The 17627-nt window shown below is 46.2% G+C and overlaps 1 protein-coding gene and 4 non-coding genes across 5 annotated transcripts in view; 4 read left to right on the top strand and 1 right to left on the bottom strand.

The window, feature by feature from the left end:
• LOC137910620 (ELKS/Rab6-interacting/CAST family member 1-like) overlaps window positions 1-8473 on the top strand; it is a 63794-nt gene extending 55321 nt beyond the window's left edge. The window contains exon 20 of the mRNA XM_068754996.1: window positions 7214-8473. Coding sequence (XP_068611097.1) covers window positions 7214-7351 — 138 coding nt within the window. The 3' untranslated portion in view covers window positions 7352-8473. The remainder of the gene's footprint in view (window positions 1-7213) is intronic.
• A 1834-nt stretch (window positions 8474-10307) lies between these two features.
• trnal-caa (transfer RNA leucine (anticodon CAA)) lies at window positions 10308-10417 on the top strand. The gene is made up of 2 exons: window positions 10308-10345; window positions 10372-10417. It is a non-coding gene; the product is annotated as a tRNA-Leu (tRNA).
• A 308-nt stretch (window positions 10418-10725) lies between these two features.
• trnal-caa (transfer RNA leucine (anticodon CAA)) lies at window positions 10726-10835 on the top strand. Its single transcript has 2 exons — window positions 10726-10763; window positions 10790-10835. It is a non-coding gene; the product is annotated as a tRNA-Leu (tRNA).
• Window positions 10836-10994: 159 nt separating this feature from the next.
• trnal-caa (transfer RNA leucine (anticodon CAA)) lies at window positions 10995-11104 on the top strand. The gene is made up of 2 exons: window positions 10995-11032; window positions 11059-11104. It is a non-coding gene; the product is annotated as a tRNA-Leu (tRNA).
• Window positions 11105-15178: 4074 nt separating this feature from the next.
• On the bottom strand, window positions 15179-15250 carry trnak-cuu (transfer RNA lysine (anticodon CUU)). The gene has a single exon. It is a non-coding gene; the product is annotated as a tRNA-Lys (tRNA).
• Between the last annotated feature and the right edge of the window lie 2377 nt (window positions 15251-17627).

Below are 17627 nucleotides of genomic sequence, written 5' to 3'. Positions count from 1 at the left end.
AAAGGAAAAAAAACCTGCTCTAAATTAAAACTGATCATGAGGTTCCGCTGTGAAAACATATCTGACGAGATTGATTGGTTTTATGCAAGTAATTACTCTCCTTGCAGTATTTTATTCCTATTTTATATTTGCAAAAAGATAATTAAACCCAACTGTGGGGTGTTTTTTTTGCCCTCTGTTTTTAGCGTCATCACAGTTTTGAATCTGTCTGACTCTCCGTCCGTACCCACGCGGTGCCACCCGGCGCCATTTGTCTGCTTTAGCCCTCGATCCTGCCTGCAAACAATCGCGCACACACACTGCCTGTCTTTCATTCAGGCCCGTGTTTCTTGTTTTACTTAATCGTGTGTCACCATTACCCCGGGTGACCCTCTTAATGCATGCGTACACAGTCTCAACAGACTCCCTCCAAACAACCACGTTCCAGTTTGCCAGCCTCTCGTCTCTGTCTTGTGGTGAGTGTGTGTGTGTGTGTGTGCGTGCGTGCTTTACAAGCCTCTTTCTGGCTCTGTTAAAATGCCTGGCACCGTGTTAAACCATTAGGATCATACTAAAATAGCATGTAAATCACACATGGTCAGATGCACAAACATACACACATGGAAAGCCAGCATATCCCACTCCCACACATGCTTTAACATGCAGGGGACAGCAACCCGGGAGTGGCAGGAGTTCCCCCGGCTGCCTGCTACTGGAACCAGTTTGAGCGTTTCGCTAATACAGAGTCTGATTTAGCGAGAGCCAGCAAGGTAGTCGGGCTAGAGGAAAAGGTGTCGGGTGAGAACAAGTCAGTCTTTAGGGTTTATCTACACGGCACCTCCCAGTACAGATAACTGGTTGCATTAAGAGCCAGAAACCCACAAGGAGCCCCAGCAGTACGTTCAGAGAACCGTTCTGCACTGGTGTTTTCCGTACCGATAAAATAAACTGATTACACACACCGCTGCAGATTGGTTCTGAAAGGCCCGAAGTATCCACATCCACGCGCGTACTCCGTTTCTGAAGACGCAGTTTAAGCCGACGCTGCTCTTCGAAAGCTGCAGGAGGTTAGGAGTGGATTTTACCGAAGACATTTTAATAATCCGAGCGTTTCAGAAAGGAAAGTGGGAAACGTTTCGGGTTGTTTCTCGACAGCAGCTGTAACAGAATAAAAGGTTTGCACCCCCCCCCCCCCCCGTAGCACAACCCTCAATGCAACCGCGTCACATCATCATGGGGGCAACGACCTCAGCACCTCATCAGTCGGCAGCTTTCGGAGCAAACGTACGTGTTGTTTTCAATCCGTCCTGTGAACTGGACCAAAATCGTTTCTATTGAGCAACAGCCCCTGGTTTATATTTGCTGAAGTTTAAATGTGATGTTCTGGGTTCACAGTCAGACGTTTATTACAAGACTTCTTCCAGCTTATTAGTTTTTCAACCCGCTTTAATCCCAATTCCCCACTGGAGCATTTACATTTCTGTAGTTATAGAAGCGTGAAGGGGGGGGGGGGTGTCAGGCCAAGCGCCAATGGCCGTTAGCACAGATGCTGCTAGTGTGGCTAACAAATAAAGCTCATTTTCAGAGAGGATGATCAACTATCTGACAAAAATCGTGGCTGTAAATGTAATCTAAACCTGCTATTGAGTGGCTAGCAGATTTATGGTCTGCTGTGTAACTGCGACCAATCGATGTCGGTTGAATTTGGCATTTGAGCGCCTGCCTCTTTTTAATATATATACCGTATTCTCTCCTGACATTTGCTTGGACTGACCTCAGTGAAAGTCGTTTTAAATTCATTCGCTCCACACATGGCACGTCTTCGCCCGACAAGTAAAAGCACCGCCGTGTGCGACGCAGAGCCGTTAGTGAAAGGTAAGCTTTCACATGATGGATTCAGGGGAGGGGGGGTGGGGGGGGGGGGGTCGTCTGTTCTTGTGTATTTGTTTCCATGCCTTGTTCTAACCTCGGCTGAACTACAAAAAGTCACGCCGATTCCAAAATTGAGGTTTTCGCTAAAAGAGCTGTTCCCGGTGCCATAGAGTCATAATAATAACCCTCATGGCTCAATGACGTCTCTAACGAGCGCTGGAGAGAACTGGCACGGCGTTCCACGTGCACACAGGAAGTCTCTCTCTCTCTCTCTCTCCCTCGCCTGCTCCACTGGACGTGTGAAGCTGTCAGCCCGGCTGTTTGCGGCCACGTGTTTTTGTCTCTCTGGACGTGTTCCGCTACGTGGAAATACCGTCGAGGCGGCCTTTGCAGGTTGTGTGTTTTGCATTTGTGTTTGGTATTGTGTTAAAAAAAAAAAAAAAAAAAGGAAGAAAGTGAATTAAGTGTCGTTGGTGTGGCGCCGCCGCTCTTATGAATTCAATATGAATTGTCAGCCGTGACCCGGTATCTGCTAAAACTAAAAGCGGCTCTGAGTGAGTGACTGCAAGCGTTTCCGTGCCAACTCAAACTGGAGAAACCTCAGCGAAAAAACGGAGCTGCGCATATTTACAACTCTACAAGTCATTGTAATGAAGTCGAATACCGCACAATTACAGACCTCAAATGTCATTGTTGTTGCAAAAAAGGCTCTTTCCCCTCATCTCACTGCCGATATAAAGTCATGCAACAGGTTTCCAAGTGAATAAAAATGACTTTATAACAAACTTCCAACATGAGAAAACAACACCAGCGCGCCCCGCTGCAGCTGCGGCGACTTTAAACTCTATATAACACTATAAAACTGATTCCACATAATAAAGATCTAAAGGACATCGTTTAAGTTTTTATGGAGAAGAGAAAACCAGAGCCGGCTGCCCTCAGAGATACCAGAAGTGAGACTGGAAGTGCAATAAACATTTTTATATGTGGTGGATCGTTCTGGGCTTTTCCATTGGTTCATTTAACTTTTTGCATTTTAACACAACCCGGCATTAAATAATCTGTGTATTAATTAGGCTTCCCTTTATTCTTTGGGTTTTATTAACACGTAATCGTTGTTGTTTCAGCCCTTTGACGCCCGGCCGGCACGCCAGTGAGAACGGTCGCGCTCCCGGTGGCTTCAGGGTCACTGATTGGGTGAATTTAGATTGACAGGCGGGACAATAACAGGAAGGGGTGGAGCTGGAAATGTAGCATCGCCGCTGATAATAGTAATAGAGACAGGCTGCACTATTATAATGATACTGATAGCCTGGCTGTGCTTGTGGAATATAAACATTCCAAGTGATAAAAGACCAAAGTACAGTTCATAATTATTGTTTTAATCATCTTCGTGTGGAGGCGTGTCCGAGGAGACGCTTCCTGCTCAGAGATGATTGTCTTCTCTTGAAATAAAACACAGAGGTGCTCGGCGACCATCACACACACGCACACACACACACACACACACACACACACACACACACTTTGCTGGACATTACAGACTAACTGCTGGGCTTATGCAGATTTATTGAATCCAGGCTTAATGGCTTTACCAGCCAACCTTCTTGTCCTTTTCTTCCTGTCTCTGGTCATCACTCTCTCCTCCGTCCTCTTCCCTCCTCTTGTCGTTTTCTTTTACATCTTCCCATCTTCTCCCACTTCTTCGTTGTTGTCACTCACTCTTGATCAGCAGCACTCTTTCAGCGCCGTCTTTTTGGCCACCGCCGCTTTTCCGTCCTCCATATTTCTGTCTCTCCGTCCTCTGGCGTCCCTTGTCGGGAGACAAGCCGGTGCTGTTGGCAGACGAAGGCCAAAGACTTGAATTAACTTTTCTCTTCTTTTTTTCAAACACACACACACAAACACACACCACGCTCTCCAGAAGAGTGGGACTAACTTAATTTGTTCCTTTGTTTCTAATTAATTATTAATGGTTTAGTGTGTGTGTGTGTGGGGGGGGGGGTCATTAAATATATACATTAAAATGTCATATAAGCAGTGGGAGTGGCACCGTTTCAGTTCCCGGGTGGCACGTGACCAATTTAAGTCCGGCGTTGTGTCGTTTACTCCTGGAGCGACCGTTAAGGCATCGCTTCTCTCGTTGCTTCATAAGATCTGTCCTCCGTGAAGGTACTAAAGTCACCTGCAGGATTGAAATGATATAGACGCAAATAAAGTGCTGGGTGGGGGGGAGTTCTGCACCAGGGTTCATGAGCAAGGCACAGCTCCCAGATTTTAATGCGTTTAAGCGTCTGTCCCCACCTAACTAACTGCTCCCGGAGGCCCGGCCTGTAAATATGAATATGTTCCTGTCGTCAGTTTGGCTGATTAAATAACCTGGTACAATAAAATTACCCAGTGATGCTGAAGTGCCCGCAACACATGCTTCCCTTGTATTTGTCTTAGGCTGTTAGTGCTCCGGGTTTTTCTTTTTTTGTCCTCCAGGAGCAGTTTTAGGTACCAGTTCTCAGGCTCTATTCCCTCTGCAGCTCGTTAGCTGGGCGGCCCGGTCTACAACTCTACCGGACTATGACAGATGCACACATTTCGCTCGGGCGCTTTTGGGCTTGGCGCAGTGCAGGCATTCAACTTAAAGAGCGGTCACTATGAGAACCTAATGGTTTAAATTGAGACTGGCAGAGAAAGGGATTATAATAGCGAGTATAGGCCTTATTATCCCTTTGCTCTTATTCGGCGCTGCTGTCTGGAGCCTTTTTAAATTTCCTGATTGCGTCTTTACTCGTAGCACCAGGTCAGACCTTGACCCTGACCCATCGTCCTCTCCGACTCCCAAAAAAAAAAAACCTGCCGAAACAGTCGCCTGCTTCACCTCCATCTCTGTTTTACATTCCCCCTTTTCCCAGCAGGCAAGTATGGAATATTTAGTGAGCAACATTTTTATTGTCATTCAAGCATTTTAAATACCAGAGTTGCACGTTACAGTGAATTTCTGCATGGCAGTATTTAGCAATATTTTTATAATTCTATAATGCTTTGTGATTAACTCTTAAAAATAACTATTTTTTTACTCTTTTCAATTTGATTTAAAAATACTGAACACGCACCTCTATGATAAACTGTGATTGGATGAAAGTCTCTCTCTTATATTTACTTCTCTCTCTCTATCTTTCATTCTCTCTCTCTCCCCTCTATCGCTTTGTCTTTCTCTCCGCTGAGTTATGCTGTCTCAAGAGAACATTAGCATTCCTTGTGCAAAGAGGTTCGAGCCCTGCAGTGTGTGTCAAGGGGTCAGCGCACACACGCATACACACCCTCCCTCGCCCTCGTTCTCAGACTGATAAGCTGTGCGTGCACGTACACGTGCACGAGTGTGTGTGTGTGTGTGCGTGTGTCTCCAGGCCTTTGATAAGGCAGATAATGATCCTTCGCGATAATTGAGCTTTAATGGCTGCAGTAAAAAATCATCTTCAGCAAACACACACACACACACACACACACACACACACACATTCGCTATTACACTGTTAAACACACAAACATTAACGTGCGTCATTTCATTACAGAAAAGCCTTGAGATGAGTGGATGGATGAGCCGATTAGATTTCAGAAGTCAAGGTGAAACCCAATAATTCATGACACAATTTGGATTTAAAAAACCTTTATTGACGCCATAACCTTTTTTCAAGCATTATCCCGTATTGATCTTCATTTTTAAACACCTTCTATTTGTCTTTCTCTGGTTTTAGGTCAAGGCTGAGACTGCAGGCACGTACTAAAGCGCTTATCTCCCCCAAGTCATCGCTAACCGTATCTTTACTGCCGCTATCGCTGCTAAAATGTTAAAGCCGTTAAGTCGAATTACCTGCAAACACATAAAGCTGCATGAGGGCAACTATGTCGATATATGCAAACGATTCTGACAAAAACAATCAGATATTAGCCGCAGGATGCTCGAGCATTAGAAGATATAACAATGGAACATGGATTTATCTCTGTCGTCTGTTCAGGTTTGGCCATTTTTGGTGGACTTACGCCTCTGTCTTTTTCCTCTCCCTTTATCCGTACTTTCCCTTTGGTTTTCTCCTCTTTTGCGCATTCTTCCCTTCAGTCTTTCAAAAATAATATTATCCTATTAGAATAAATGTGCAGTGAGTAAAACTGATGGAAACGCAATACAGGCAAAGCTTCCAAACAATAACATAGACGTTCAATCAAATTAGATTGTTTTACTGTGCAAAAATAAGTACACATATTACTTTTTATTACATACAATAATACCTTTTTCTAAAAAAAATTTTTTTAACTAATCCATACATAATTGACTTCTTGACATTAGGCCAGTTCTACGAGGAGCAAGAACGACTCAAATCCTCAGCAGCAGATATCTGGATTTTTACTGGCCTTAAAAAACATCCTACATGTCCCACAATGCAACTTGAGACACTGATGAAGAGCGGGACGATGAGCGACGGCATCTATGTGGGATTTATTGGGACGTTGTCATTAATCATTAGCAGCATTATTACTTACTGCAGTTTTTACACATGAATAAAAACACTGTAATATAAAATGGTTTCCGAGGTTTCCTGGCTCCGAGATGAGAAGAAGAGGGAAGAGGTTAAGATTTAACGAGAAAATATTTTGCCAATATCTGACCCAGTCCTCTCTCTTTCTCACACACACACACACACACACTCCAAAATAAATGTGGGCTTGTGTTACACGACTGTTTAAGCGGTTCCCTTATTGATACAGATGTATTGGTCATTAAGTCAGTTATGTTTGACGTCTCAGCTCGGCAGCGGCCAAAGAAAACAACATCGACGCTCTCTCACCGAAATGTTCCACTGCGGAGGGGCAGAAAGAACTACATTGTGGTGTTTTCAGATTTCCGATATTTGTGAGCGTGCGCTCAACCGATATCTATTTTAAGACTCTATTGTCTTTATGTCGGCTACTTCCTCAACCTGGCTTTTATTTTTCAAGCTCAGCCAACGGCAAAGCAATGCGAAATTTCAAAGGAAAACCTTCTGGAAATGTGCACATTTTGGCTCTCTGGCTGGGAATCAAAGAGGATTGAAACCCCTCCAATAATTTGCTTATTGAAATATCAAGTCAGAGTGCTAACCTAGATCTAAAACATGATGATTAACTATGTTTTCATTTGTTAAAGCTGCACAAAAACTGAAATATGGAAGCAAAAATCGAGTCTAGACTCTGTGGTGGTGACGGCTGATGAGCCTGCTGAGACGCAGGGAATTATCAAGTGTATAAATCTGCAAAAAAAAAAAAATCTACGTCAAACTAAAGTGTCAAACTTTCCTTTAACCTTCATATTCTGTCTTTCTCGCTCTCTTAGTTGGAGGCGGAGTTAGCGCTGTGCGAGAGGGAGGGGGCGGAGCTCCAGGAGTACGCCAATCAGGTCCTGCAGCAGATCGCTGACCGTTGCCCCGACATTTTGGAACAAGTCGTCAACGCTCTGGAGGACAGTTGCTGATGCGCGAATTCACGCACACACACACACACACACACAGACACACACACACACACACACACACTGATGTCTATTTTTAGTCACTTTACTTTTGAACTACCTGAGGGATGTTTTGTTCACATTCATTTCAAAGTGCAGGATGTTTTCGTAATGCGAGTTATGTGGAAATAGTCGCCGTCTGTTAGCGATGTTGACGTGTGTTTTCCCTTCCGGGACACGTCGCCTCCCCCGTGTCCTTCCAGGCGATCGGATGTCGGATTTGCAACTTCGTTTATTTCAAGGAGAGGAAATAAAAATGAAAAAAAACATTTTCAAACTTTATGAATCGTGTCAGAGCGAGTCGGGGGTTACCAAGTTGTTTCTGATGCCAGACTTACGCGCCGTTACCGCATCATTATTGAAAGTGTGTTTATTTCAGCTGCCTTTCTTTCTTTACATCATTTGCTGCTATCCTTTGACCTTCATTTTCTTTTATTGTTCAAGTCGTGGTGTTTTTCTTTCCTTCCTGTATCTGACGAAACATCCCAAAATGCCGTCTCCTTCGGCGGTAATCTCTGCATAGTTGTGTGACGCGATCGGAGAAAGGCACGAGCTACAATAAACCTGCCGGTGGTCCCGGTATTGAACACAGCGGGGTGGATGTTTCGCGTTGCTTCAGTCCCCCGCCCCCCCCCCCCCCCCCTTTGCCTAAAATCCCTTTAGACTGTTTCCCTTCTTGAAGCAGATATTTTCCTTAGGAAGGACGGGATATAAAATATTTGCTCTATTTCTACTTTGCTTTTTGTGATATATAAAACTCAAGTCTTGTTTAAGCCCGAAGCCGTAGCCCACATGCGATGGGTTTTACACCGAGCGCTCCTTCCTGATTCCACAACGTCATGGCGCCTTGAAAAAGGTTTTCATTGTTTGGCTCATAAGCTGAGATCCTGAGTCACAAGTGGGGGGGTCTTTAAAGGTTGCTGGGTTGAATCTGGGGGGGGGTTGTAGTAATCATGAAGAGCTGAGGTTCGGAAACACCGGACACGAGGTGTCATGTTTCATGCGGTTTTGTCGTTGGAAACGGAGCCTCGCTGTGATTCTGCTCTGGATCTAAATTGGAATGAGAGAATGTAATAAAAATATGGATTCCTGTCTCCGTCTATCATTTCATCCGAGTCGGTGGAGTCGGGGAGGTGAGAGGAGGAGCGCCGTCGACTTGTGGCTCCTCTTTGAGCCTCAAACGCCGTTCCTCCCGAAGCTCTTTCCTTTTGTTTCCCGAGGTGGTTGAAGTGTTTTTGGAGCCGGCTGGGAACACACGATCGAGTTCTTTTGTGTACTTTCTGACCTCGTCTTCCCCTCCTCTCCTTCGCTCGCCCTATCTCCCTCTAAGCTGAGCTGCTTATCTTGTCACTCGCCGTTTATTTTTCTCTCCGCCCTCAGTAATGACATTATTTCCTACCGCGGGCCTCATCCTGCGCCGATCCGACCACACACAGTCCGAGCTCTGCCGGGCTCGACCGACCTTGAACCTCGACCTGACCTCTGACCTCTGCTGTGAAGAACTCTTCACGGCCTCTCTGTTTCTTCACACACTAACTAAAACACACCACCCCCCCCTCCGAGCAGCGACTCCTCGACTGTAAATGCATCACATCTGCCGGCGTCGACCTCCACATGTGGCAACGCTTTGTCGGTTCTGTGCGGATCGCATCGATTCTGCTTTCTCCATCTACTGTCCTAATAAAAGCCGGTGGAGGGAGACAGAGGGGACGGATAGAGGAGGAGGAGGAGGAGGAAGAGATATGCATGTATGACTACCGGATTTATGTGATGAAGAAGGACAGCGAGGGAAGGAGCGGGAGGAAAAGATGGAGGCACGATCCACCGGGCGCCCTCCTTCGTTGATCGCAGACGCCGAACCACGTTGGAGCGTCTGGATTCCAGACGTTTCTGAGGATCCATTAGCGACTCTGCTCTTTGGGATTTGATTAGCTCCGGCTTTTGGTTGAGTTTATTTTTCACGCGTTGGCTTCTTCTTTGCGTGTTTATCTCGATGCGTGTATAAATAATGAGGATGGTACAATACAGCGATATTTCTTACAGACCTGGAGACGTCTTTCCTGTTTGTGTGCAGAATTGGGTCATTTGTGTTTGTTTAATGCAGCTGTGAGCTCCAGATGTGCCGAACTGGTGGCTCCGTTCCTTGAAGTTTTCTCTTTTTTGGCCATAATTACTTGAAAGGTTTTCATGCCAGTAAGTTAACAAACTGGGAAACTTTTTTTTGCGTGTCTGACAAATGACTGGAAATGATCTTTAAAAAGTAATGTCTTTAAATATGATACGATAAACGGATGGAAAAAAGTCATGTCTCTAAAAAGAAGGAATTCTATCGGACCTTAAGGATCATTTCAACACAGTTCTCCTTGATTACAATTAATCATCTCCCTGATCAAATATCGATAAGGCGCGTCTGATATCGGCGGGTCACGACTCGTTCTACAAAACGCACAGATGACGGAGATGACCTCCGGAAAACGTATTTCCATAGGAGGAGGAGGAGGAGGAGGAGGAGGAGCAGATACCTCAACAAACAGGAAACGGTCTAAAGCATTAATGAGTCCATGTTGTGGTTTGAAAGCAGGAACTTGTTGGTTGTTTTGTTTTGGGTGTTTACTCCTTGCATACACATTTAAGCGAATCGTTTTCTGCAGGACCGGCGGAGGAGGAGGAGGAGGAGGAGGAGGAGGAGGTGCAGGAGGAGGTTGGTGGGAAGGAGGCACTGAGTGGTAGGAAAAACTGTAGGGAGGAAATACAAACAATGTGAGAGTGGAGCTGCTAAAATAAGCTGAGAGCCACCGGCGGGCTCGTTGTCCAAGCAGCACCGATGGATGCGCTGGGACACGAACAAACAACACGCCGAGTGAGTCTGAGGGCATCGAACTTCTACACGGTTCTGTCTGCAGACCACTGTCCACTGTCTGTCAGGATGGCCGAGCGGTCTAAGGCGCCAGACTCAAGGGTTAGAACCTTCTCGGGGAAGAGGCTTCTGGTCTCCGAATGGAGGCGTGGGTTCAAATCCCACTCCTGACAACTTTTATGTGCGAGGGTTCATGACCCGACACATGCGAGCAAAGCCACGAAGACATTTGCTGTTAGTTCCTTTATCGGTTCGAGTTTGGCTCTGGATCCGTGCAGGTCTCAGCCTATAAGCAAGCAGCCTATTGCTCAAAGACATTTAAGGAGTTGTGGGTTTAATTCCTGCTCCAATCAGGGCTTTTGCCCCACGGTGACGTGACCGCGATGGAGCAAAGGTGATGTTATTTATGTGAGCTCATAAATAAACCTGCTTGAGATTTGGTTGTTGCGCGTAATAGCATAAAGGTTGACGACGTTCGTGCGTCAGGATGGCCGAGCGGTCTAAGGCGCCAGACTCAAGGGTTCGAATCCTTCCGCGATTGGGAATTCTGGTCTCCAAATGGAGGCGTGGGTTCAAATCCCACTCCTGACAGACTTTTTTCAACATTTATATTTAAATGTCGATCCGGAGTCGATCCAAAAGTTTGTGGATCATTTTAATTTTCGCTTTCTTCACCGCAGTGACGTCACGGCGGCTCAATCACAGGTGTATGTTGTGGAAAGACACGTTTGATGTTTCTGGACTTCAGTTGTCAGGATGGCCGAGCGGTCTAAGGCGCCAGACTCAAGGCTTCGAACCCTTCCGCGGTTGGGAATTCTGGTCTCCAGATGGAGGCGTGGGTTCAAATCCCACTTCTGACAGACGTTTTACTCTTGTCCGAAACGACTTCTCTCTCTCTCCCTCTCTCTTTCCCACTCCGCCAGTGGGCAGGCGACTCGTTTCCAAACCAGCGCACAGCGAAGTTGTCCAACTCCACGCAGAGAGGGAGTCGAACTTCTGCGCCTCTTTCGTTTCACTCCTCTTTTATTGTGAACTTCTCGCCGGTGTTCCTCGACGCGTAAAGAAAAAGTTTGGAACGCGCCCTCCCTTCCTCCTTCCTCCTTCCCCTCTTCCCATCCTACTTCTCCCTGCGTGCGTAATTCGTTGGAGAGGTTTTGGAAACTTGTGATGGCCGTGAAGAAATCTCACTTTATTTCTGACACCTGTTGCTGTGGACTCCGCGCACGCAGCTGCGCAAACGAGGAGCGTGCGCCGCTGATTCCTGACTTGATTTCTGTGCGGCCGCACGACTTGTAGGAACTTTTCGTGCCGACCCACGGGTCGCTGGAGGCTGCGTTCCACTTTCATAAACTTTTGTGACTGAATTTGATTCAGAAAGTCTCCAAAAAGTGACTATTGGGAGATTTTTTTATGACACGGTGCTGCTGTGGAATCCGACTGAAGGGGGTTCCCTTTCCATAAAAAAAAAAAAAACAACACTCCGACCTGTCTTTACTCACGAAGCCGGACTGAGAGTCACACTTTTCGGACTTGTGCGCTCTGCGGGGTGGAGGAGAAACTCTCTGGAGCCAAACAAAGCTGGTAAGGACTTTTTAAATCACTTCATCAGTTCATCTCCCCCTTCATCCCCATGCAGTTAAATCGTTACAACACGACTTGCAAAAGTCTCGGCGTTTATAACGGTGGGATTTGATCCGCGCGCGTTTCCAACGCAAGACTTTTCACTTTTCGCTTGTATTTATGTTTTTTTATGTTTTCCTTATTTTTATTTTTTTTTTACGAGTTTGCATGTAGTTAAATGAAAGACGCTGATTTGAACTTGAACGCTTGATGCGCATGCGAGGAGAGCCCGTGCGCTCCGAACGGGACACGCCGGTCCCATCAGCAGGCAGCGTGAAGAACGCTGCTCCGAACTTGGTCGGGACTTTGCTCCATTTGAACTTGTAGACATTTTGTCCCCTCACACTGTTTCCGTTGTCACGGTCTGCTTCCAGAATTGGGCTTATTTCATGACTTTGGCTCCCGCATGACGGCGTGTGTGTGAGCGTGTGCGTGTGAGTGTGTGCGCGAGAGAGATCTGCCAACCCCTATAGGCCTAACTGAAGGCAGCCCGCTCTCGCTTTGCGGTGGAGACCAGGACTATTTCGGTCCAAAATGTTGCACAAATGTTTCTCTCAGTACGCAGAAGTCTGCGCCAGACGCAGTTCGGCGCGTAAAGTCCGGCTGAAGCTGCGGACACATCTTCACTTTCATTCATTTTCGATTCTGGAAACTCAAAAGTCACTTTGTGATCGTGGATGAGGAGGGACTGATGGCGCGTTTCATGACGTGCGTTGTGTCCAAATGAGATTGAACAAGTCTCTAATAGATGGGATTCCTCTCTGGGCCTACAAACGACGTTCTGTTTACTGATGCTGAAGGTGCAGTGGAAACTTTAAATAAAAAATAATTGAAGAGAAAATGTCAAATTCTGTCATTTAGTCACAATAAAAAACTGAAACTTTAATGTTCATTAAAAAAAATGCTTTATATGTGCTAAAGATTACTCAAAAAGTTCTGAATTGATTTTGTGGAGAGGTCGGGCCGGGTTTGAAGTCCATTGGGTCTCAGTGGAACCCGTCATAAAACAAGTGGAGTCCAAGTGTCGCTCTTCTAACAGCAGAGGGCGTCAGGAGGCTCCCGTGGAGGTGAGCTCCATTACAAAATTGCGTAGAAAAGAAACCGCCTAAATCGAGCTCCAACCTCCATCGAGCTGCCTCGGTGGCGCTTTGAGCTCCCCGAGCGAAACGAAATAAGCACGTCTGTGTGTGTTGCCAAAAGGTGTGTAAAAGTTGCACTTAACATTCCTGCGTCCACCCTTTATCCAAATCTGCTTCAGAATGTGTGTGTGTGTTTTTTTGGCGTGAAGAATTCCCCGACCGCTTCACACACTGTCTCTGTCGGTGACGTCTCCCGGTTTGCTTTTAAAACCTCTGAAGCCCACCTGAGCTGTGGAGCAGGCAGGCAGCCGGGGCAGATAAGGGGAAGTGTGTGTGTGTGTGTGTGTGTGTGTGTGTGTGTGTGTGGAGGGCAGATAGCGGCGCTAGATGTTAGATAGAGGCGGTGAAAAGTGTTGCTGTCAACATGTTGGCCATTAGAGAGATAATCACTCGTCCTCCTGCCTGTTCCTGTTCTTTCTCTCTCGTTAGATTATTTTTCTCTCGTGTCACATTTTCTCTTTCCCTCTCTGGCTTTTGTTCACTTTTCTGGGTCACTCTTCACTTCCTGTCCCCCCCCCGTTTCGTATTTGCGTGGTTTTTACCCTCCAAAGACGAAGAAGTAGAGCTTCTTAAATAAAGGCAAACAATTAAACGGCAAACCTGCTGGTCATCAAACGTTTAATTTACCCCCCCCCCCCTCATTCTGATTTGTCTCACGTTTGTCTGTCTCTGGTGAGAAAGACCTGTAACTAGGGAAGATTTGTGTGTGTCAAGATATCTGAGTAGATGATGGGATGTCTGCGAGCCTCATGGATCCTGGAGGTCATTGTCGCCTGAGTGAGCCCCCCCCCCCCCCCCCCCCCCCCACCGATCCTTAGACACGACGGCTTAGGAACTAAAGAGCTGCTTTATAATTCAACAGCTTTTCTAAAAGTGACCGTTAAGTGCATGTTTAAAAAAGAAAAGCACGAGCATCAGGCTAAAATGGGCCTCGCAGCGTTAAGGGTGTGCGTTTAAACTGTGGGGGGGGTGCTTTAACGCGGGACGTGATGGATGAATGTGGATTTTAGCCCAGTGGGAGCACTAATGACTAAACACACTCGCGGACGGTGGTCCGTGTGAAGAGGAAGGCCCCTCCGCTTGAAGAGCCCTCTGTGATTGGTCGATTTGCATCCTGGGAATTCACTGCCCAGGTCGACTTACGGCAAACCCCCGTCTGTGGTCCGTCGGATCAGAGAACTGATAATGAGTGAGTGGGTGGTGGTTTAAGGTGAGGTGTTTACCAATCAGGAAACGGCACCGCCCAACGTGGGGCTCGAACCCACGACCCTGAGCTCGCCGGGCTGTACGGTCGCCCACAAGGGGCCCAACAGTTTATCCAAAATGCAACACAGAACTCCCACAGTCCAACATGCGTGTTTTTATTCTTGTGTATTGGCCCTTTGATGAACCGGCGATCGTTTCAGGGTGTAACCCGACCCCCCCACCCCCCCCCCCCCCCACGGTTCTGAAGGATAAACGCTTTGATACGATAAACGGATGGAAAACTTCAGGTTCTTGAACTTCCTGACGTTCAGATGTTGGAGCTGCTTGAAAAACTCTGTAATCCAAGCTGACAACTGGAATAAGAGGCAGCAGCCGGCACGTCAGCTCTGTGTGTGTGTGTGTGTGTGCGTGTGTGTTTTAACAATGCAGTGTGGCCATGCAGTAGTCATTATGGTCAAGTGCTGTGTGTGTGTGTGTGTGTGTGTGTGTTGCGTTTCTGCATTCATATGCGCACCCAAAATGTGACTCTGTGGTATTCCTTACTGTGTCTGTGTTTTCTGCTTCCTCAGCACCTCAGAGTGTGTGTGTGTGTGCGTGTGTGTGTGTGTGTGTGTGTGTGTGTTTCTGGTGGTTCAGGGCGATGCAGTGATGTCATCAGGGTGGCAGGGTGGGGTTAGGCTTTGGCAGATGTCGTGACACCAGCCGTCCCCAAAATGTGAGAGAGAGCGTCGGCCGGGTTGACATAAGAACAGACTAACAGACAAATATTTAAATATACAGAAAAGCTTTCCTTGTTATCAGGATGCGTTCGGCTCCAATCTCAGTGGTAATCTCGCGGCAGGTCGGAACGCAGGAACATGATTTCACAAGAGACTTCCTGCCTCACGGTTAAATCCAAATGATTTTGGGATATGTGAACGGGATTCTAATAGGGAAACCTTTTGTTCCCCGCCTTCCTGAAAAGATCTGCGCCCAACGTGGGCTCGAACCCACGACCCTGAGATTAAGAGTCTCATGCTCTACCGACTGAGCTAGCCGGGCTTGTGGACATTTGTGAATCTGGAACGTGACGAACAGACCAATCAGAGTGGACTTGAGTTGAGATCCTCTGCTCGGTTTCTTTTGTTCCTTTCGGTGCGCATCTTTGAAAGATGAAGAGTCTCGTGCTCTTCCGGCAGAGCTAGCCGGGCTACCTTTTAGCATTTTATTAGCAGTGCGTCGTCAGTAAAGAGTCTGAAGTTCAAAATCGCTCCGATAGTAAAAAGGTGTGATACAATGAGAACTTCTCCCCACATGACCCTGGATGACCCTGGATGACCCTGGATGACCCGGGTCATCTGGGCTCTCCTGCAGTGTTGACCCGCTGTAAATCATTTCACCCGTCACTGTCAGCCAATCAAAACACCTCCATGAATGAGGCCCTTCAAATCAGCAGGGTGGTCTCCTGCAAACACACACACACACACACACACACCCTACAAGACTATATTAGTCCTGTGTGTGTGTGTGTGTTTAAAAGAAAGAAGACAAGACAAATGTGAAAGGGAGTCTAAAGAGAGGGAGATAATTTTTTTGTGAGTGAGCTGAGAGGAGACGCTGAGAGGAGACGCTGCCTCTTACTGGTCATCATCTGCTCCTACAACAGATCACAGGAGAGACAGAAGGAGGAGGTGCACCTTTTTTGTCTCTGTTGGTTTTTGGTTCTGTCTTTAGCTCCTCCTTTTGGATCACAGGTGCCGTCTCCTTTTTTTTATTTTACAACTCAATGTGGAGAATTCTAGAGATGAATACCCTCAAAGCTTCAGATCCCGCGCCGCTGGTGGATTTCATTGAAGACATAAAGAAGATGCTGGGATTAGCCTGGAATTCTTGTTAGATGTATACCCGCTAAAATAATAATAATAATACATTCAAAGTTAGAAAAATGAAATGAAAAAGTTATGATACCTAAAATATCAAAAGGCGGAGTCCCATCTGAGACGAATCCCAATCAGGGAATCTCAAAATTCAACTCCTGATGACGGAATCAGAAACAAACGAAGTTCCTAAACAGTAAAACACACCGATTCACTTTGATTGATGTGTAGAAATTTCCATGAGCAAATATTTTAGCATTTTTCAGCTATGCACCAAAAAAATAAAGCAAGCTTGAAGCTATACCTTTCTTCGTTTTCTCCTCATCTGTTGTTTCTCTCCTCACCTTTCCGGCTGGATCCTCTCCTTCCTTCTTCCTCCTCTTCTTACGCTGTGAGATGAGATTCCCGGTGCCCAGGTGTGTTTTCTAGATAATTACTGAGGGAGGTTTTTCTCTGCAACAGTCTCTGAACTGAAGCAATACCACATCTGTCAGCACACACACAAAGAGAGAGAGAGAGAGAGAGAGAGAGCGAGAGAGAAAGCATCAAATTAAATCTATTCTCAACGCCTTGCTTCTGATTGCATGCTATAGCCGCTCTGCTGTCCTCTCCGTCCCCGTCTCTTTTTTCTTCCAATCATTTCATTCTTAGTCTTCTGTTTATGTCTTCATTTAATTAAGGAAAGACAGTAAGTAATTAACAAATTTTTGGATTTTTAGCTTAACAAGCATGTATTTATCCATCTCATTTTGGTGGCTGTGCTATTATTTAGAGAAAAGGGATTCTCCAGCTACAGAGTTATCCCATCATCCAGAATATTTCATCTCTGGCATCAGATTAAATCCTGATGATTTATCCAACTCTACATTTTTTTCCTCCTCAATCTGAGGATGCTACAGATTTTAAGACCATGCTGAATCGATGGGGGGGGGGTTCCAGCAATGGTTGCAGTTTTTCTTTTTGTTTTTGTCCCAGCAGTCGAGAACTCTTGACATATCTGTGTGAATCTGTTTCAGTCAATTAGGGAGGAAAAGGAGGAAAGAAATCTGCTTTGAATCTGGGAATCGTGATGCTGACTGCGCCACCGCTCAAAAGGATTTCACAGCCGCATAGAAAAGGGTTAGAAACGCCTCTGGAGCATCTCCTGATTTTCATCCTGCATATCTTAACATGTTTGCAGCAACACATATTTTGGCGTCAGCATCTGCTGCTGCAGCGTTGCCTGTCAGGCTGTCTGCTCGGATCCGGATCGGATCGTGTTATTTGTTGCATTCAAGGAATGCATCTGTCTTGTTGGTGCAAGGATGCTCCGTATCGCTTCAACGGCGACTCAACAATAAATGATTGCAGCTCTCGCTTCTGCTGTTCAACCAGGTGTGAGAAATATCTCTGATGTCATGCATAAAGATAAAACGGAGACTCTGGCCCTGATTTTTTTATTTTCCTTTATCTTCCAGATGAAACTCGGATGATTTTTGTGTTGCGACGTTTCAGCATGTGCTGCTGCAGTAATAGTGAAGACAGACAGAGGGCGCTATAGTACTGAGACTCAAGAAGAGAAG

The sequence above is a fragment of the Brachionichthys hirsutus genome, chromosome 22 (genome assembly GCF_040956055.1).
Source record: "Brachionichthys hirsutus isolate HB-005 chromosome 22, CSIRO-AGI_Bhir_v1, whole genome shotgun sequence".
Classification (NCBI taxonomy): domain Eukaryota; kingdom Metazoa; phylum Chordata; class Actinopteri; order Lophiiformes; family Brachionichthyidae; genus Brachionichthys; species Brachionichthys hirsutus.
Note: the sequence above shows the minus strand (reverse complement) of the source record. Positions and strands in the feature narration are given on the sequence as shown.